Genomic DNA, 21,700 nt, shown 5'->3' with positions numbered 1-21,700 from the left:
GTGGCAGCGCGCGTTTTTCTGTCATTTTCTTCAAACAATGAATGTTACTTTTAAAGTTAAAAAAAAAAAAAAAGAAGCAATAAATACAACCGAGCAGTGTGCTTCTTCTTTGAAAACACCCTGCAAACGTTATCTTACCACTTACGTGGTGTCCATGGAGGCTGTACCCTTGGGCCAAGCACCCAGTAAAACCAGCCTCCACCCATCAGGCATGACCTCCTCCTTAGATCTCCCCCAAATATTTTTGCTCTGAGCTCATTTATAAGTCCTTTTATCAGGTGACACTTTACTCGCTGACTTGGCAACCCTTCCACAGACTTCCTCTCTCTCTTCTGTTCTGTCTCTAGAATTTTCCTATTTGAAAATAAATCCCATGGAGGCCTATTGCAGCTGCCCTCCTCTGCAGGCGCCTCCCCGCCTCCTGCCCTTCCACCATCATGCTGCCAAAACTACTGTTGATAACACCCATTACCAGCTCAAGTGCAAGAAGAACTGAATGTGTTGTTAAGTTGGATTCATGAATCAGTGGGAGCAGTTTAAAAGCTTCGGTAAGTGAAGTTGGGGAGTAAGGTAACCAAGTAAATGAAGTCAGATTGTTTTTCTCAACTTGTTCCCAATATCATTTTGCTTTTCAAAATAAACATTTTTCATGATCAATCATGCACATGTAGAAATTATATTATAAATAAATTATAATATGTTATAAATATATTATATTTAATTGAAACCTATGTTTCTACCCCCACATCAAGGGATACAGAATGTCACTAACATTCCCCCCATCCCCTTCCAGAAGTTCACTGCCCTAACCCCCAAATCTTGGTTTTGTCATTATCCTGCTCTTCGTTATCATTTTATTACTATTTGCTTTGTTTATTTTTAAAGACCGTATTTCAACAAATTCATCACACTTACACTTCAGCATCTTTTGTGAGAGTCTCTGTACTGCTACCATGGTGACAACCTGTGCTTTGCTCATTTCGTGGCTGCAGTCTCCACCATGTGATACAACTTTTTTTTTTTTAAAGATTTATTTATTTGTGCATACAGAACTGGGGTACAGGCCAGAGGCTCTGGGGCAGTGAGAGGCTTCACCAGAGACAGAGTGGGGAACAGAAAAGGCAGATCGATGAAGTATACTGCTGAGGGGAGCAGCGGGCGGGTCAGGAGAGGTCTGCCACGCCATGTGGTCACCTCCGGGGCAGATGGGAATCGAACTCATGCGGTAGCGGCTTTAGATTCTCAGTGCTGTGCTTTAACCTGCTGCGCCACCAGGAAGGGCCTGTCCATCTACTTTTGATAGAGGCTTGAGTCACTACCACTTTCCAACATATGCTGCTCTGAACTCTTTTGCATTTGTTTCTCGGTGTATATGGACTTTCTCTAGGATATGTGTCTAAGTGACATTCCTGGGTCAGTTTTGGTAGATAGTGCCAACTGTTTTCTCAATACTGTACCATTTGCATTTGCATTTCATTAAACTAGTTCCTTATGCTCCACAGCTACACCATCACGTGCTGTCAGTTTTGACTTTTTAAATTTAGCCATTCTAGCTGGTCTGCAGTGGTAGTTTATATGATTTTCATTAAATTTTCCTACTTACTATTGAGGTTGAGCATATTTTTATATTTGACCACTGGGAATTCAAATCCTTTTGACTTACCACCCATTGTTTGTCTTTTCTTCTTAGGAATTTTTTAATATATTCTGGATATCAGTCTTTTGTTGGTTCTGGGTTATTATTTCTTTGTACAAATACTCCAAAACATCGTGTTATAAGACATCCACCATTTTATTTTGCTCATGCTTTTGAAAAACAGGAATTTGAAGGTCTTAGCTGGAAATTCTTGCTTGGCATCTCTCACTCAGTTGCTGAAGTGAGAGTCTGAAGGCGTGACTGGGCTGGGTGGATGGCAGTTGATGCTGGCTGTTGTCTGGGAGCTCAGCTGAGCTGTCAACCACTAGCTATCATACCCAGTCATGGTCTTTGTCAGAGTAGTTGGAATTCTTACACAGCAGCTGGCTTTCCCAGAACGAGCACCCCAAGATGGAACCAAATGGAAGCTACCTGGTTTCAAGAAGTGTTTTTTTTTTCTATTACTTCTGATTTTATTTTTTAAATAATATAATAGTTTATTTTTACATCATTTTGTACATTTTTTTTATCTCAATTGTAGTCCCCGTGGGTTTCCCATCACCAAGTCACCCGTGTGCCATCACCATAGTCCAGTGCACTTCCCTCCACCCCTCCCCCCACCTTTTTGATCCCATTCCCCACTCCACCCGCACAAAATGTCTCTGGTATATGGCTGTTCATTATTCTTATTATTTTCTTGCCTGGTCCATTATACTCCTGCTATTGTTACAGGGTAGCCCAGAGTGGACTGGGCCGCCTGTCTGTGGGGCCTCACCTGCGCCGCTCACAACTCAGTTACACTGCAGGTACACACAAAAGGGTCAATAACAAAAGGGGAAAGGAATAGGAAACAACCCAGGGAATGAGAGCAGGATACAAACTAAGTGGAATACCTTATGGCCAGGCTAGGCTGACTGAACACACCAAGTCACGCAGTCTGGAGAGCTGTTTCCCGAGTGAGAGAGCGCGAGATCCAATCTCACCCTATTTATCCCCCCCAAAATGTCTCAGAATTCATTTCTGCTAGTTCCGCAGTTCTCTCCCTGGTACTGCTGGGAGTTGTAGTTTCCAATCACTGGAGTAGGGGATAGTGTCCAGAAAGCTGGTGTAGGGGATGGAGTCCATAAGACTCTGCAGAGTTCCTTTAGGACCTCCTTCCTCTTAACACTATGAGTGAAACCATCTCAAAGAAGTATTAACCTGCCCAGGAGTCATGCTCTCCAGCTCTTGTGTAAGATCACACTGCAGAAGAGTAAGTGTGATGGGAGATATTGTTGAGGCCATCTTTGGAAAGTACATTTGGTCACAGCTTGCTGCAAGCATTCTTTCCATTTAGTATCTCAATTTTCACTCTTTTAATGGCATTTTTTCTTGGTGGGGTTCTAATGTTTTCTTTATGATTGGCATTACTTGTAGCATTTAAGATAAATATTTCTATATCTTTGTGACATGAACATATTTACTAATATTTATCATATGCAAATCTTAGGTGTTTGTTTTTCACATCTAGATATCCAGGCACCTGTAATTGCTTCCTGTGTTATGTAAAGGGAGTCAGGTTTCTTCTCTTTCCTGTTCAGGCTCCCTGCTTGTTCTGTACCTATTTATGAGAACACATTCTTTCTATCTCTAATTCCACATGCGTGACACATTACAGCAATAAATTGGCATTGCATGGGCTATTTTCTGGTCTTTGTCCAGTTGTCCATGTACATTATCTATAAAAAATTATAAAAATTTTTATATGTGAAAATATATTCAATTTATCCTTCTAATTTATCCTTCAAAAATGGCTTTACAAGTCTTTATAATTTCTGTCAGCGTTTTAGATATGAGTTTCTACACACATGTGTTATAACAAGCATTTGATTGGCTTACGTTTAATACATAATCATTTGAGGAAATCTGACTTTTCAAATAAGGGCATGTACCTCCATTTTTAGGTATTCTGTAATTTCTATCTATAATGTTTTATTGTTTTCTGTGTAGAGTTTGTAAAAATTTCTTGTTAGATGTATTTTGATATTTACTATTCTTATGCTCTTCTAAAGATAACATATTGATACTTCATTGTTCTTATAAATTGTTCTTTGTATAAAAATGCAATTGATTATAACACATTCTGTTTCCTTATTATTATTTATATATTCCAGAAGCAATTCATTTATCAGAAATTTGATTTTTATGGTACATACCTCTGAGGAGGTGTGAACCTATTCCACCAAATCATATAGTTTGTAAAACAATATTATTTCAATAAAGAAAAAAAAAGAGAGAAATAATTTGTAATTATTTTCTCCCAGACTGTGAATGGTGTTTGTGTTCTCTTAACAAGCTCTTTAAACAGCAAGTTTTGGTTATAATGAAAACGAATTTATGAATTTTTTGTTATGAATATAGTCTATTGTTTGATATTAACATTGCTATTCCACCTTTCTATTTTTAGTACTAAGATGGCATATCTTTTTACAACTTTTTATTTGTAACCTGATTTGTATTTTTGCACTTAGAGTGTGTTCCTTATAGGTTGCTTAAAGGCAATTTTTGCTGTTTAATTTTCTTTTTCTTTTTTTGTTTTAAGGAGTTGTGCAGAGACTGTGTTTCAGTCTCTGCACAACTCCTTAAAACAAAAAACTGCCTCTCCTGGAGGGTTAGCACCTGGCGGGCTGACCCCCTGCTGAAGCAGTTGCCGCTGGCTTCATAGAGCTGCGCTTTAACCTGCTGCGCCACCAGGGAGGGCCCTTGCCTTCTAATTTTCTGCCTTTTTACATTCAAAGTGGTTAGGTTTAAATTTGTCATCTTGCTAATTGTTTCTTATTGTACCCCATTTATCTGTTCTTTATTTCCTTTTCCTTCTTTTTCTGTTATATATATATTTTTTAATTAAAAATGGTTTCATTTTAGCTCCTTTGTTGGATGATTAACTATATCTGATTGTTGGCTTTAGGATTTATGGTATACATCTTTAACTCATAAAAATATATCTTCAAATGAGAATATATCACATTATGTATAATATAAAATTTATCTTACAATAATTTATCTCTACTTCTCAGTCTGTTTTTAATGGTATTTTTGTTGTTCATTTTTCTTGTACACATTAGGAACCCCGCAATACTTGTTATTATTTTAGTCTAAGCAGACATCTTTTAAAGACATGTCTGTGTTTGTTATGTTCTTTCAGAGAGAACTAATTTTGTTCTGAAAGATAAATTTCTCATAGACAAGCTTTTATCTTTTGACATTTAAAAAAAGATTTATATATTTATGCATACAGAACTGGGGTACAGGCCAGAGGTACAGGGGTGGTGAGAGGATTCACCAGAGACAGAGTAGGGGGCAGAACAGGCAGACTGACAAGTACACAGCAGGCCATCAGGAGAGGTCTGCTGCACCTCAAGGATCACCTCAGGGGCGGGGATGAACTCATGTGGAAGTGGCTTTAGCTTCTTAGTGCTGTGCTTTAACCCGCTGCACCACCAGGGAGGGCCCTTGACATTTTATGTTTAAGTGCTCTTGTGGACATAGGTCACTCCTCTGTAAGGCTTTATTCTTTTGCTTCAGGTGTCCAGTAAGTAAGATATTAATTATTTTTCCATTTGGATTTTTTTCCTAGTCCTTTCTGCTTTCAGGGAATTCCTTAGTTTACAAATGTCTCGCTAGCCCCTTTGAGTTTTGTCTTGTGCAAAGGTAAGTGCATTTTATTTTTCAGCAAATAACTCAGGTAGCCCATTTGCAGATCTCTGGAGTGTTTTTTATGCATACCCTCAATCTTGTCTAACAATCTTTACCACAAATTCTAGTGGCTTTGGCTTCCTAATTTGCTATTATCTCAAGTCTGTGATTGACCACACTTTACAGACCAGCTGGAGCAGCTAAAAAGGCAGGCCATGAGGACCAAATATAGCAACTTCCTTCCTCTTACTGAGTGTCCAGATCCTTAAGCAGGTGTTTTTCACAGAGAGATGCATGCCAACATCCTTGATTCCAACTCTAGAGCCAAGGTGCAGAGATTTTTGCCCAAGGGAGACAGCCATAAAACAGAACACTTTGAAGCTCTTCCAAAAGAAACCCGGTTAATTTATAATAGAAAGAAGGAATGCTCAAGCCCAAGGCTACGCTCAAAACAGTGAAGGTTGTGATGAAAAATAATAAAAGGGGACACCAATAGATTTATTAGAGATATAAGCTAAACAGTAAGGTGTAGAGTTTAGCAGATAAAATCAGACAATGAAGAAGAATTCTTCAGAGATCAGAGACAAATTTCAAACATTGCCTTCAAAATATATTCCTGTTAAGGAACTCACATTTAAAAATCTTATCAGTCTGTGTAGCAGTTTATATTCCAGGTCATTGTTAAAAGAATTAGAGTGATTTAGTCAACAACTAGCAAAGCTTCACATCTGGATGTGGACAAGGAGAGAGACAGTAAAAAAGACCCAACCCACATTTTGTCAGGGTCACTGTGCAAATGCTCATGGCGGCACCCTCCGAGGAGCAACAGCAGTGGCTTTATATTTCAGGGTAGAAATTTATATGACTAACAAAAATACAATGTTATTAAACAAATAAACGACAAATCTTGGGGAGGGAGAGGGTAGAGATAAGTACCCAGTGCTGTTATAACACATCACCTAAATTGTCTAGTTTTACCCCAAAAATATAAGACATGAAAAAAAAAAAAACCCCAGGAAAGTCTGATATATACATGGAGGGGAAAAAACGCAACAGAAACTTCCTGTGAGAAAGTTCAGTTGTCTGATTTAACAAAGACTTCAAAGTAGCTACTATAAATATCCTCAAAGAACTAAATGAAACCATGCTTAAAGTAAAGAAGGCCTGATGACAATATATCATCAAATAGAGAACATCAGTAAGTATAAATGATTAAACCAAATCAAATGGAAATTATGAGAAGTATAATAACTGAAATGAAAAATTCACTATAGTTAGCTTAACAGTATATCTGACCTGGCAGAATAAAGAATTATTGAATTTGATGAAAGAGCCACAGAGATTATATAATTGAAGGACAAAGAGAAAAAAAGAATGAGAATATATAAATACAGTATCATAGACATGTGGGACATCATTAAGTAAGAGCACCAAGAACAGTTGTTGAAAACAGAAGAAAAGTTTGAAGAAATAATAGCTGAAAATTCCTCAAATTTGAAGAAAAATTATAAGCCTACACATGTGAGAAGCTTAATGAGCTTCAAGTAGGATGAGCCCAAGGAGATCCATAAACAGACACAAAGTAAAATTGCTGAAAGTCAAAGACAAAAATACTTTAGGTAGCAGCAAGCGAAAAACCAGGTCATCACTTACAAGATAACACTTACAAGATTGACATATTATTTCTCAGCAGAAACAATGGATGCCAGAAAGCATTTATGTTGCCCACAGGAACTCTGTTGCCACTTTGCAGTGGCAAAGTGATGAGGGACACAACAGTTGTGAAGCAGATTTGCAAGGCCAGACTCTGCTACTTGAGCAGAAGTTCTTGTGCCATTTATTGAAAGCACACAGGCTAACAGAAGCTGATCATGTGACAATGGTATAATTGTATACCATTGTATAATATAATATACCTGGAGGATAGGATAAGAATAGGGCACAAAATTTTGTAAGTGACAGGGAAGGGGATATTGTGACCATGTGTCAAGAGACATTAAGAGATCTGATAATCATTTGCATAAAATAATACGTATATAACTGTGTTGTTGTTTTGCAACATATAGAAATGTAATATATTTGCAAAAATTACATGAAGGAGAAGTATGGGAGCAAATATGTATTAGACTAAGGAGATGTTTACAGATGCTAACTTAAAACTTCAGGAGGAAATGAAAAGAACTGGAAATGGCAACTAGCAAAGCTAACTTTCCAAATCATACTATGAAATAATATGTTGAAACCCAAATCAGAAATAGTTAACACAAGGAAATAAAACCAGACCCCAATGTCTCCTATGTATATACATGCAAAAATCTTCGATTAAATACTAGCATACTGTATCCATAAACATATGTAAAGAACTATACACTATGACCAAGTTGAATTCATTCTATTAGCAATACAAGGTTGGTTTAACATCTGAAAATATTAGTGAATATTAAGAAAGTAAATGGGAAAAAAATCAAAACCCACAATGCCATTTTGATTGTTACAGGAAAAGCATTTGGCAAAGTCTAGTAGCCTTTTATGAAAACAAACAAATACACACCAAAAACCCACCATCATTGCAACAATTCAGAACAGAGGTAAAAACTACCACACCCTGAAAAGGATATTTTAGAAAACCCAACAAGTAACGTCAGTCATAATGGTGAAGAATTGTTTGATTTATCCCTAGTAACAAGAGAAAGAACAAGAGGAAGATATCTGCTCTTTATTCTTTTATGTAATATTGTACTGGAGATTCTAGCCAGGGGAATTTGGTAAAATGAAATATAAGACATACAGATTGGGAAGAAAGACGTAAAATTTCTCTATTCACAGATGATGTGATATTATATATAAAAAAGCCCATCAAGGCCCTCCCTGGTGGCGCAGCGGGTTAAAGCACAGCACTGAGAATCTGAAGCCACTTCCACATGAGTTCGATTCCCGCCTGCCCCGGAGGTCACCACATGGCGCGGCAGACCTCTCCTGACCTGCCCGCTGCTCCCCTCAGCAGTGTACTTCGTCGATCAGCCTGTTCTGCTCCCCACTCTGTCTCTGGTGAAGCCTCTCGCCGCCCCTGAGCCTCTGGCCTATACCCCAGTTCTGTATGCACAAATAAATAAATCTTTAAAAAAAAAAAAAAAGCCCATCAACTCCACTGGAAAAAAAATATAACAATCATGTTCAGTAAGGTTATAAAGTACAAAATAAATACATAAAAATTGACTATTTCTGTATACTAATTGAGTTATCTGGAAATGAGACTAAGAAACAAATTGTACTTAAATTTGCATAAAAATTAAGAAAAGGAATAAATTAAGAAAAATGACAAACATAGGCTGTGGAAAAAGTACAAGAAATTGCCTTACTTTTTTTTTTTTAAAGATATATTTATTTATTCATACAGAACTAGGGTACAGGCCAGAAGCTCAGGGGCAGTGAGAGGCTTCACCAGAGACAGAGTGGGGAGCAGAACAGGCTGATCGACGAAGTACACTGCTGAGGGGAGCAGCGGGCGGGTCAGGAGAGGTCTGCCACACCATGTGGTCACCTCCGGGGCAGGCGGGAATGGAACTCATGCAGAAGTGGTTTCAGCTTCTTAGTGCAGTGCTTTAACCCGCTGCGCCACCAGGGAGGGCCGAAATTGCCTTACTTTTAAAGATTTAAATAAAGAGAAAGATATTTTATGTTTTGAGATTGGAGAGTATTAAGTATATTAGGAAAAATCTACAATCTTTTCCTCTGGAATAGTGAAAAATTAAGTTCTTAGCTTTTGTGTGTCTCTCTTTTACACAGAACATATCACTTCTGACATTTCTGGTCACAACACATGTCCTCCTCCTATGTCACACCAGGCATTCTCCATGATGCCCGCCTGGTGTCCAGTAATTAACTAAACCATGACACCACAGTTAGTGTTATATCCGACAGATCCTCAAGTCTCCTCCCACCCCATCTCAGATGCCAATTGTAAGTAGTGGCTTCCTAGTTTACAAAGTAAATCTGTCTGATTTGACTACCAATTAGAAGTTCCTATGCCTCTCTCCTTAGGTTCAATTAATTTGCCAGAGCACCTCACAAAACTCAGGAAAACATGTTCATGTTTATTATTTTGTTAAAGGATGTTACAGGGAATATGGCTGAATAGCCAGATACAGAGATCTATAAGTTGTCGCTCAACAGCAGTGCTCTTTTTACTTTTGTACTTCTCTTCCCCTCTGCATAAAAAATGGCTTTTTAAGTTGAGGTAATCCCAATTGCTTATTTTTGTTTTTATTTCCCTTGCCATAGAGACCAAGAGTCACTAAAAACTTCTTTATTGCTGATGGCATGGAATGCATCCCCAATTTTCTTCTATATATTTTATGTTGAGAGTCTTATGTGTAAATCTAATACATTCGATATCTACTTTTGTGTGTAGTGTGATGCAACCTCATTGTTTTATGTGTGATTCTCCAATTTTCCCAGCACTACTTATTGTAGAAACTTTCTTTCCCCAGTTTATGATCATAGCTACTTTATTATAGATTAGCTACTGGCAAGTACATGGGCTTATTTTGGGGCTTTCGAATCTATTTCACTGATCCCTGGATCTATTTTTGTGCCAATATCGTATTGCTTTTAGTAATATTGTTTTATTGTTAAAGTGTGAAATTAGGTAATGTAAAATTAGATAAAGTTTGAAATTAGGCAGTCTTTTAAGATTGCTTTTGCAATTTGAGCCTTTCTGTGTTTCCAGATAAATTTCAATGTTTTGTTTGTTTGTTTTAAAGATTTATTTATTTATTCATACAGAACTGGGGTACTAGCCAGAGGTGCAGGGGCGGTGAGAGGATTCACCAGAGACAGAGTGGGGAGAACAGGCTGGCTGAGGAAGTACACTGCTGAGGGGAGCAGTGGGCGGGTCAGGAGAGGTCTGCCTTGCCATGAGCGTCACCTCCAGGGCAGGCATGGAAGACGCTACTAACCCCTTGCGCCACTAGGGAGGGCCCTAAATTTCAATGCTTTTTTATTCAAAAACTGGAAAAATATTGCTGGTATTATGATGGTGTAGTGTCAGGAAGGCACAGGGCAAGTTCTCTACTGATCCTGGCAGATGGGTAAAGGAGGCTTACTGATTTCTTCAGGCTTTTAATGATCTTTATACCATTTATAGTGAGACAGCCAGGTACAGGACAGGCGGGGAGGCTGGGGGCCAGGAAGCTGGCAGGCCTCCTACTTCCTGGAGAATCTTCACTTTTTTTGGGCTCTCTGATGTTCTCTTGTGGTCTCCCCTCTGGTCTCTACTGACTGTAGGCTAGATGGAAGCGATCAGGTTTCCCACCTTCCCACCATTAGCCTCTGTGATCCACAACTGTGGGCTTAAATGCCTGCCTGAGGGCATCTGGTGCGTGGCATGGGCATGTGTAAGTAGGCGCGCCCGAGCTGAGACTGAGCATAGAAGGCTTTGTGACAGAGGACCCTGGGGACGAATGCAGTAGCAAGCGGTGGAAAGCAGCTATGAGAGGGAAGAGGGTGTTAGCAATTCACAAGGGGGCCCAAGTTGCTCTCTCCCAGCTGGATTGTCTCCTCTAACCTGTGGAGGTGATGCCAAGGGCTTCAGGATTCTCTTTCAAGCTGTGAATGGATGATGAGCCTGTCACGGGCACCCCAGTGTGAGCTGGGCCACCTGTCTATGGGGCCTCCTCCGCACGCTTGAAATTCAGTTATACTGCAGGCGCACACAAAAGGCTCAAAATGGGTTTATTTACAAAAAGGGAAAAGAAAAGGAAACAACACTGGAATATCTTACCGGCTCAGCTGACTTGGAGCTCTGGTAACAAACTAACTGAAAGCTCCAACTCACGTGGTTCCGGAGAGCTGGTTCCCTAGAGAGTGTGAGAGATGAAATGGAGCCCTACTCATCGCCCAGTGTCCCAGAATTCCTGCTTAGCTCCACCCTTGGGTCCTCGCAGTTCTCTCGTTGGTACTGCTGGGAGTTGTAGTTTTCAGTCACGGAGTAGGGTAAGTTTAATGTAGGTCTTTTCCACCCTCCCACCATTAGCCTCCATGATGGACACCTGTGGTCTCGGTGTGCATCTAGTGCTCTCTCCCCCTGTGTCTCCACTGTTTTAGAGGGTTGGTGGTGGTGATATGCCCAGCTTGTGATTGTGTTTGGGGGATGCACCTTCTTATTGGTGGTGGTGGTCCCTCAGGGTGTCATTGCGTGTGCAGATTTCCCAAACAATAATGGCATCTGTGGTGCACCCACGTCACCTGTGGTATGGCTGCAGCAGTTGGCAGTCTTCACTGAGGATCCCTGAGTGCTTGTTGTGGCAGGGCCTGGCTGCACACACTTTTCTGATGGACTCTTAAGGGGAGGTTTACCTTATTTCTATTCCCTAGAAGGTCCAGAGTGTACATACACGCGCTACTTTGCCAAAAATAATGGTGTCTGAAGCACACTGGCCGATGCTTGCAGTCTGCCTGGAGTGTTTCTAGAGTGGTGTGCAGGTCCAAAACCCCAGTTGGGGCCCGGACCTAGCTGTGCACCTTTTGCTTCTTGACTACTGGGGGGGTTATCTTATCTCCACTCCCCATGGGCTTCATGGAGTTCCTGGAGGTACTCTCTCCCCCTGGGGTGTTGTGTGTGCACGTCCCCTGTGGTTCAGCTGCAGCAGTTGGTGTATCACTGAGGGCCCCCATTGCTCATCGGGGCAGGCCTGACTAACCATGCTTTTCTGCCGGCCTCCAAAAGGAGCTTTACCCTTTCCCTACTCCGAGAAGCCCTAGAGTGTCTGTGCATGCGCTGCTTTCCCACAATAATGGGGTCTATAGTTTGTCTTTTTTTGACTATCATATTTTAAATAAAAAAATCCAGCCAAGTTAAATTTAAAGATCTAATTGGTTTTATTAAAAATCTGTGAATTGGGCCCTCCCTTGTGGCACAGCAGGTTAAAGCGCAGCACTGAGAAGCTTAAGCCACTTCCACATGAGTTCGATTCCCGCCTGCCCCGGAGGTGACCACATGGCGCTGCAGACCTCTCCTGACCCGCCCGCTGCTCCCCTCAGCAGTGTGCTTCGTCGATCTGCCTGTTCTGCTCCCTGCTCTGTCTCTGGTGAAGCCTCTCACCCTCCACATCTCTGGCCTGTACCCCAGTTCTATATGAATAAATAAATAAATCTTTAAAAAAAATATGTGAATTGGGCAGCTCTCATCAAATATATTAAAAACAGCACTGAAAAAACTACAAAGTGAAAGGTTTTTATAGGTAGAAAGTGGGCAACATAAAGGATGGGTAGATTGTTTCAGTCTTAGCTTACCTATCTATTTAATCTTCCCTTATTTAACAGAAAAAAATTATTTCATTGGTACAGGCCAGAGGAGGTACATTGCCTAGGGGAGGGTGAAACTGAAGGCGCTTGAAGTTGTAGTCAAGGTTGGTAGTAAGTCTTGGTAGGCTTAGCACAATCACTTCCATTTTGGGACTTCTTTTATTTTAACACTGTATCTTGGCAGCACAAAATTTAAAATTTTAATGTTTGAATTTTGATGTTTCAGTTTTTTATTTCTTAGGCTTTAGATGAGAGGCTATGGTTAAATCCAAAATCACAAAGATTTTCAGGTATCTTTCATCACATGAGATTTATAGTTTTAGCTCTGACATTAAGAAGTTCAACCCATTTTGCATTAATTTTTACTTAGGTTAATTATTGTGTCAAATTTAATTATTTTTTAAGGTTGGTATCCAGTTATCTCAGTAGTTTTTTGAAGAGATTATGTTTTCCCCTCATTTAATTGCCTTGGACACCCTGAACACCTTGGACACCCTGGTTGAAAATCAACTGACCATAGATGCTTAGATTAACTCTATTTCATTTTATATATTATCTTTATGTCAGTATGACACTGTCTTGAGTAGGGAGGGTCCAAAACCATAGCAGGTTTGAAGTCACAAAGTGTGTCTTCCAACTTGGTTTTTGATTTTCAAAATTATTTTGACTATTTAAGTTCCTTTGAACTTCCATATGAAGATTGATGGGGGGCATATTGCCATCTTAATAATATCGAGTCTTCCAGTTCCTGAACATGGGATGACTTTTTATTTATTTATGTTTTAAATTTCTTTGGCATTTTATTTTTTAGTTTTCATGTGCAGGTCTTTCATCTCCTTACTTTGATTTCCCCAATGTATTAATTTTTGATTCCTTAGTAAATTACATTTTTCTTTTGGGATTGTTCATTGCTAGTATGTAGAAATACAACTGACTTTTTTGTCTTGATATTGCATCCTGAAAATGTGCTGAATTTAATTATTAGCTCCAATAAATTTTTTTTTGGTAGATTATCTAGGATTTTCTATAGTAAGATAATGTCACCTGAGAAAAGAGATAATTTCTATGTTTCCAGCTCAAATGCTTGTCTCTCTTTTTCTGGGATAATTGCTCTGACATAAACTTCCAGTACTATGTTGAGTAGAAGCAGTGAGGGCAATCATTCTTCTCAAACTCATGATCTTAGGAGTTTTCAGTCTTTCATCATTGCTTTGTACAATGTTGACTGGGCTCTTTGGTAGATGCACTTTATCACACTTAGGATATTTCCTTCTATTTCTAGTTTGTACTATGTTTTTATCATATTTGACGTGTTTTATCATGTTTTATGTAGGGTTTTGGCAAATTCCTTTCTTTATCCATTAAGGTGATCATGTGGCCTTATTTTTCTTCTATTAGAGTGCTGTATAACATGGATTTTCAAATATTGCACTTAGGATAAATCCCACTGATAATGTATATGCCTTTTAATATATTTCTGGCATATGTTTTTCCAACATTTTATAAAGGATTTTCCCATCTATTTTCATAAGAGATACTGCTCTGTAGTTTTCTTCTAATGTCTTTATCTGGTTTTGCCCTCAAGGTAATGCTAGCCTCAATGGATGAGTTAGGAAGCATTCTCTCCTCTTTTATTTTTTGAAAGAGATTGAGATTTATTTATTTTTCTATAAGTATTTGGTAGTACTCACCACTGACAATATTTGATCCCAGGCTTCTTAAATTGGGACGTTTTGGACTACTAATTCAAACTTTCTAATTGTATGTTCAGCTTTCAATTTCTTCTTAAGTCAATGCTGATAGTTTGTTTCTAGGAATTTACCTACATTATGTACAAATCTAATTTCTGGCATATAGCTGCTTATGTCATCTTATCATCCTTTATATTTAAATTCAGTGGTAATGGTACCATTTTCATTTCTGGTTGTAGTAATTTGAGTTCTTTTAGTCATTGTACTTAAAGTTTGTTGATTTTGTTGATATTTTAAAAGAACTAACTTTTGAGGTGGTGTCATGAACATGGCTGAATAAGCTACTTGAGGCAACACTCCCATCAAACAGCAAGAGACACCTATAAATGACATGGAAATCTTGCTAGCTCATTGCTTAGTTTGCCTGACTGACCCATGTATCCGTGGACTTGAAAGGTTATAGTCAGTGGTTCAGGAATTGGAGAAACAGGGAAAGGAGAAGGTGCTATGGCTACAGAAGTAGACATTAGTCTCAGCCAAGAAAATCAAGGGAGGTCAGAGATAGAGACATTCAGACCCTAACATTAGTGGTTCCCTTAGTGGGAGTGAAGTATGAGTATTTGCAGACACTTAGGACTGGGGCCAAATACTGCATCCTGGTGAGTCTGGTTCCAATGACTAAGTCTCCTTTCCCTCCTCTTGGTGATTGAGTTCAGAGATCAAACCTGTGGATCACTATCTGGAATCCAGAACATAGGCTTTGTAAATGATAAGGACCTAGTTTGGCTATAGAGGGACAATTGGAAGCTTGGGACTTTGCTTCTGGGCTTGTCTTCTTCCAACCACCAAGAATATTACAATGTCAGTCTATTTGTCCCCTCCTTCCTTTGCACCAGGAACCTATAACCAAAAGAGAATTCCAAAACTAAAGCCATATCACCACCTACTGGGAAAAACACAGATATAAAACTTCACCAATAGCTTTTTTTTTAAAAAGAGCAGAAAAATGGAAATGGTGAAAGAGAATTAAAAATCTCCAGGTATTAAATTTAAGGACACATAAAAGGAGGAGGATCTAACACATAAAGAATTTAGAAGAACATCTTGAAGCTCAATGAAGTTGAGAATCTCAAACACAGAAATATGGGACTAGGATATCAAAACAGAGGCACAGGAACAGGAGTTCTTCACCAAAGAGACAGGTGATAAAAAAACCAAAACAATGATTCTATATGCAAAGATTGCAGTGATTGAAATGAAGATAAGGATGGAAAACATATTAATTAGAATTAATCTCACAAAATCAGTAAAATAGAAGATAGTAATGTATAAACAACTCAAGAAGAAGAAATTTAGAAAAAAATGAAGAAACTACAACAAATTTAAACTCCATTAAAAGAGGAAATTAAAGGATAGTAGGTAGCCCAGAAGGTGAGGAGCAAATGCCTACTTAAAGAAATAATTGCTGAGAACTTTCTAAACATAAGGAAAGAATTAACTGCAGATGCCCAAATAAAGAGAAATCACATTTCTAAATGGAAAAAGGCCTACATGAAGACACATTAATGTTAAATTATCCAAAAAAAATCCCTCCATGGAATGTTAACAAAGGAGGTGAAAGGTCTATATATAGAAGTTATAAGATATTGTTAGAGGAAAAAGAAGACACAAAGAAAGGAAAATAAATGTTGCATTGGTGGATTGAAAGAACCTAAAATGATACTAAAAATATGATACTAAGGTAACGGATACTAAGGTAACGGACAAAAGCACTCCTAGCAGGTTATAATCATATTTCTTCCTAGAACCTCTACCAGTGGAGGAGTGGAATGACATGACATGCTAAACCTAAAACATTAAAAAATACTAGCCAAGTATACTATAGCCTGCAAAATTGTCATTCAAGTACTCTGGAGAAATGCAGGTTTTTCTCAGACAAAATTTAATTGCTACCATCAAAGCTATCCTATGAAAAAGTCAAAGTAATTCTATAAGAAAAGAAAAAAATGAACACAAAATCTTGAGGAAAGTGTTAAATAGTAGGGCATAGAAGAGAATAATATGAGACAACAGAAAATATTAAAAGGGAGGAAGGAAAGTACAGAATTTGTAATTTGTATATGAAAATGATTAGTTGATATAAATACAAAGAAGACTATTTTGGTTACAAAAATTTGATGCAATTCTCATGGTAACCACACACACAAAAGAATGAATAGAATTATCACAGAAAACTATTCAAAGTCATATAGAAACATAAGGAAAAAAAACCCACCAAAATATTAACAACTAGAAAAGGAAAGATAAGATGAAAGTAATTTAATCCCACAAATGAATAATCACATGAAATGTGAATAGATGGAATTCTGCAATTGTAAGTTTGGATTGTTCAAAAAGCAGGATCATCTATATTGTTCTTACCGGGTATAAACACTAGGTCTAATACAAAGATGACTGGAGTAAGAAAAGCTAGAGTAAGAAATTTCAAGCTAATAGTGAAACAAAAACAAAAACAAAAAAAACTAGAAACTCCTATACTCATATCAGATAAATGTTCAAAAAGAGATAAGCAGAAATATGGATACTACATACTGATCAAGAGGGTTAGTGCATCAAGAAGATGTATCTATCATTGACATTTATGCACTGAAATACAGAAGCAACTAAAATAATTTTAATGCATCTAAAGGAAAACATTGACAGCAGCATAAAAATAGTGGAGGACTTTAACACTCCACTTACATCAGTGGATAAAACATCCCGAAAGAAAAATAACAAATAATTAATAGCCTTAAGTGAGGTAATAGATCAGATGTGATTACTAGGCATATTTATAGGATTTTTCATACAAAAATAAATGAATAGACAGTTTTCTCAAATACACCTAGAATATCTTGAGCTCCTTCACATCTGATTGTCTTGCAGGAATATAGTATTCTTGGCTGGCAGTTTTTATCTTTAATTATTTTGAATATGTCATTCCATTCTCTCCTTGCTTGTAGGTTTTTTTTTTTCTTTCTAAGAAGCCCAATGTAAGCATAATTGAAGTCCCTTTATAAGTTACCTGCTTCTACCCACCCCCATATATCTTCAATATTCTTTGTCTTGAACTCTTGGTAATTTCACTATGTATGTATTTAGATAGATAACCAGATGTTCTGTTTGCTTCATAGAGTTTTATGTTTAGTTCCTTCCCCAGGTTTAGGATGTTTTCCTCTATTCTTTCTTTCTTTTAAGATTATTTAGAGGCCAGAGGGGCAGGAGCATGAGAGGATCCACCAGAGGCAGAGCAGGGAACAGAACAGGCACTGTGGAGGTACACTGTGGAGGGGAGCAATGGGTGGGTCACGAGAGTTCTGCCATGCCATGTGGGTCACCTCTTTGGCTAGTGATCACACTCATGCTGAAGCAGCTATAGGGAGCTTCACAGTGCTGTGTTTTAACCCATTGTGCCACCAGGGAGGGCCCTCTATTCTTAAAATAAGCCCTCTTTAAGGCCTCCTTGGTGGCCCAAGGATTAAGTCTTAGCACTATTACTGCTAAGACATGAGTTGTATTCATAGCCAGAGAAGGCGCAGCAGACTGCTCCTGCCTTACCTGCTGTTCCCCTTAGCCGTGTATATCAGTAAATCTGCCTGTTCTTCTCACTCTGTCTCTGGTGGCTCTTCCCACCCCTGTACATCTGGCCTATACCCCAGTTCTTTTACGCAAAAACAAAGTAATTATTAAGAAACTCTCTGTACCCTCCTCTTCCTTCTCTTCCCCGTATGGGATATCCACCACCTTATGTTGCCTTTATTAATTGATTCAGATAGTTCTTGAAGTGTCTTTTTTTTTTTTTTTAAGTTTTCATTTCCCTCTTCCACTGGGTTCTTTGTATATTACTATCTTTGAAGTCACAGATTAAATCTTCCATTTGGTCTATTCTACTTCTCATTGCTTTCTCAAATTTTCGCTCATACATGGATCATCTTATCAACTGAATCTCAGTTTTTTTCTTATTTAAAGATTTGTTCTATTTTCTATTCATTAGTTTTATTTCTAAGGTCATTCACTTGCTTTTTTGATTTATTGTATCTCTTGGATTAGCTTTTATGAGTTATCTTCTATTACTTTGACTTGATTTTTGCATTTTTCCCCATGTCAGCTTTGAACTCTTCATCCAATATGGAGATATGTTCTATGTTTTGTTTTTGGATTCTGGAGAGTTGTCCTCCTCTTTTGGTGTCATATTCCCTTCAGGTCTCAAGTTTCCCTGTGTTGTACATTTGTGTTCCCTGTCCTGCTGCTTTGGTATTTCTCTATTTTTGCCTTGAGTATCTGTTGATTCTTAAGAGTTGAGTTACTTTTAATTTTCCAGCAGATGGTTTGTGGTTTCATCTGATTTTAGGTTTTTGAACTTTGCAAAACTTTGTAGTCTCAAGCCCTCATCTTTCAGTTGCTGAGTAGTAGAGTCAGTCCTCCATATCATCTGTTTCTGCATCCAAGGATTCAACCAACCATGGTATACAACTGGATGGCAAATGCAAATTAAGCCATTAGGTCTACAGTGGTGCCTAAACATGTTCATACTTTTTTGTCATAGTGACAACTTATACATCTGGGTCATGTACAGTGATATAAACTAATATGATCTCAAATAAATAAACACATTTTTTTAAAAAAAAAAGAAGGCAAGGCCCTCCCTGATGGCACAGCAGGTTAAAGCACAGCACTAAGAAGCTTAAGCCACTTCCACATGAGTTCCATCCCGCCTGCCCTGGAGCTGACTCACATGGTGCGGCAGACCTCTCCTGACCCACCCGCTGCTCTCCTCAGCAGCATACTTTGTCAGTCGGCCTGTTCTGCTCCCCACTCTGTCTCTGTGAATCCTCTCACCGTGCCTGCACCTCTGGCCTATACCCCAGTTCTGTGTGCACAAATAAACAAATCTTTTTTAAAAAAGGCAAAAAGATAAAAACCCAAAATAATTAAACCAAAGAATCAGGGATAATTGCTAAAACATCAAACACATTTAACTAGTTTGAATAGGCAGTCAAATAGTTGACCAGTCAACTATTATTATTAGTTGACTAATAACATCCAAGAGAATGTTTACATGGAGCCAAATGATGTGACTCAATTTGAATTGCCAGGTCAGCTCTCCATTTCTATCCCTTCCACATATTCTCTGAAAAGGAGTGCCTACAGGATCTATTTGAGGAGCGATGAAAAAGATTAGGGTGATGGCAAAACATGATTTTCAAAACAGAAATTCAAGTTGTAGGTATCCTGTTCCTGACTGTACTATCTACAAAAATATCAATTTGTTATCTCTAAGTTCTAGTTTATGATCATTATATCGGACCAGAATTCTCATTTCCCAAGAAATGGGCAGGAAGACAAGTAGGCATGCTTAGAAAGTAAAATTTTCTGGGAAGGAAAGAAGGTGCGTGAGAGCTCCTCAATTCTGGCATGGCACCTCGCCTGTTGGTTCCTGAGGTTGTGCAGGCCCCTGAAAGGGGCACCATGTGAGCGCTGGGCTGGTTAGTGTGCTGAGCGGCTCCCCGCTGGGTATGGTGACAGCACCAGCAGACACACTGTGCCTGCACAGAAACTCTCGCCTCCAAAGGGGATTGCTGAACCTGGAGTCCTCCTGCTAGGGGTGAGGGGGGCACCTGCTGTTGTACTGTACCTCTCACTCTGTGGCCTTGGAAAGGCATCTAGGTTCCAGTAAGTGATTCGGCGGCGGCGTGCCCACAACTTCAGAGGGAAGCGGGGAAAGGGGGGTGTCAGCAAACGCGCTAGGTGTTCTGGCCTTTTCTTGGTGCGCAGTTCTCGCCCCTTTCTTTGCTCACACATTCCAATGACACGTCACAGGCTGCACATCCAACAGTGCTCGCTTTACTTTGGACGCCGTCGGCAGCTAAGGGAAACCTCAGCGAGCCACTATCCTATTTGTAAGCCCCGACAGTGCAGAACTGCTCCTCATGGGCTGTTACCTGAGCCGGTCTCGCTCTAGACTCCCGCCCCCAACTCTGCTGACAGAGGACCAGCGGGAGAGATTGGAGCGCGCGCACAGGGCCCTTCGGGTTCTCCCAGCTGACCCGGTTCGCTCTACTGCTTTGCGCCAGGACAAGGCTCACCGCAGGCTGTCCTACAAGGATCTTGTGGCCTTGCCTCGCCGTCGTCTGCACCGTCGGCGGATTGTCATTGTCCGTCGGCGGCAATACCCAATCCAGCGGGCTCGCTGTTTATTTTGGGGGGTCTTTTCTTCGGTACCCTGGAGTGGACCTCAGAAGAATCCAGGGCTCTCTGCTTGCGGCTCCAAGATGTTCTGCACCTCAGTGATCCTAAAGATGGCATCTGCCAAGGGCAAACTGACTCTCCGTTTGGCTCTGAAACAGACAGTCATCTGCATGTGGTCTTCGCTCACCGGCCACCTCCTAAACTCCTCTGTAAATGAGACCCTGCTGAGGCCCCTTGAAGAGAGTGGTCAACTGAGAGCCCCGAAGGAGAAGGACTTATCCCGCCAGGCTGCGAATGAGAAAGTGCCAGTAACAGAAGGGCGCCCCCTGAGAGATGGCCAGGATGAGCAGAATGGGGCTTCCGAAGGCAGTGGGAGTGCGCAGTCAGCATTTATGCGCCTGATGGTCAATGGGGTCCTCTCATCCTTCGTGCCTAGGCCTGGGCCTCTGAAGAGAGACATAGACATCTGTTACAAGGGATTAGATGACATCCTGATGAAGAAACCCCAGACCCATTTTTTGAGTTCATGCAGCAAACGCAATGCCATCACCAGTTCTTATAGCTCCACTCGAGGTTTTCTTCCACGGCAGAAAAGCCACACAGGCATGACACTCTGGGGTCCACCTTCACCCCCTCCCCAGGAGCCTATGAAGAAAGCAACTGAAGAAAGCAATCAGTCTAACTCTTCAACCTCAGTTAAACCAGAAAGGCAGATCAAACAAGAAAAGGCTGCAGACATCGCTTCAGGGCAGAATGAATGCTTGAGAAATTGCTCACTCCCCGCTGATATTTCTAGACCCCGGAAGCGCAAGATTCCTCTGCTGCTGCCCTCAAGGCGAAATGACCCGCTGATCCTGCCCCTATACCCCCAGCTCAGTTATCCAATCACTGCCGAAGACCTTGACTTAGAGAAGAAAGTCGCCATCCAGTGGATTAACAAGGTCTTGGAAGGGTAAGACTGCGGTGCCTCTGGGCTTTTCTGCTCTTCACCCTCTCACTCCAGGCCCAGCACTATCTCCCCAGGAAGAACTTTTGAAGCACGCACAGCTGTAGTCTAGTGGCCTAGTGGTCTTCCCACAGCAGCCTGGAGTAGCTGCCTTTATGGGCTGTTTGTCTTGGTTTTCTAAATCATAGTGTGTTTGGAAAAAAAAATCGGACTTAGAGG

The 21,700-nt window shown here is 39.9% G+C and overlaps 1 protein-coding gene across 1 annotated transcript; it reads left to right on the top strand.

Moving 5' to 3' along the window:
* The first annotated feature begins 20,276 nt into the window (after window positions 1-20,276).
* Window positions 20,277-21,491, top strand: LOC101625287 (nuclear envelope pore membrane protein POM 121-like). The gene has a single exon (XM_004693670.1). The coding sequence runs from the start codon at window positions 20,277-20,279 to the stop codon at window positions 21,489-21,491; it is 1,215 nt and encodes a 404-aa protein (XP_004693727.1).
* The last annotated feature ends 209 nt before the right edge of the window (window positions 21,492-21,700 follow it).

Source organism: Condylura cristata, unplaced genomic scaffold, assembly GCF_000260355.1.
Source record: "Condylura cristata isolate star-nosed mole 26May11 unplaced genomic scaffold, ConCri1.0 scaffold00040, whole genome shotgun sequence".
Classification (NCBI taxonomy): Eukaryota; Metazoa; Chordata; class Mammalia; order Eulipotyphla; family Talpidae; genus Condylura; species Condylura cristata.
The sequence above is the reverse complement of the archived record's forward strand: the minus strand, read 5'-3'. Positions and strand labels throughout refer to the sequence as shown.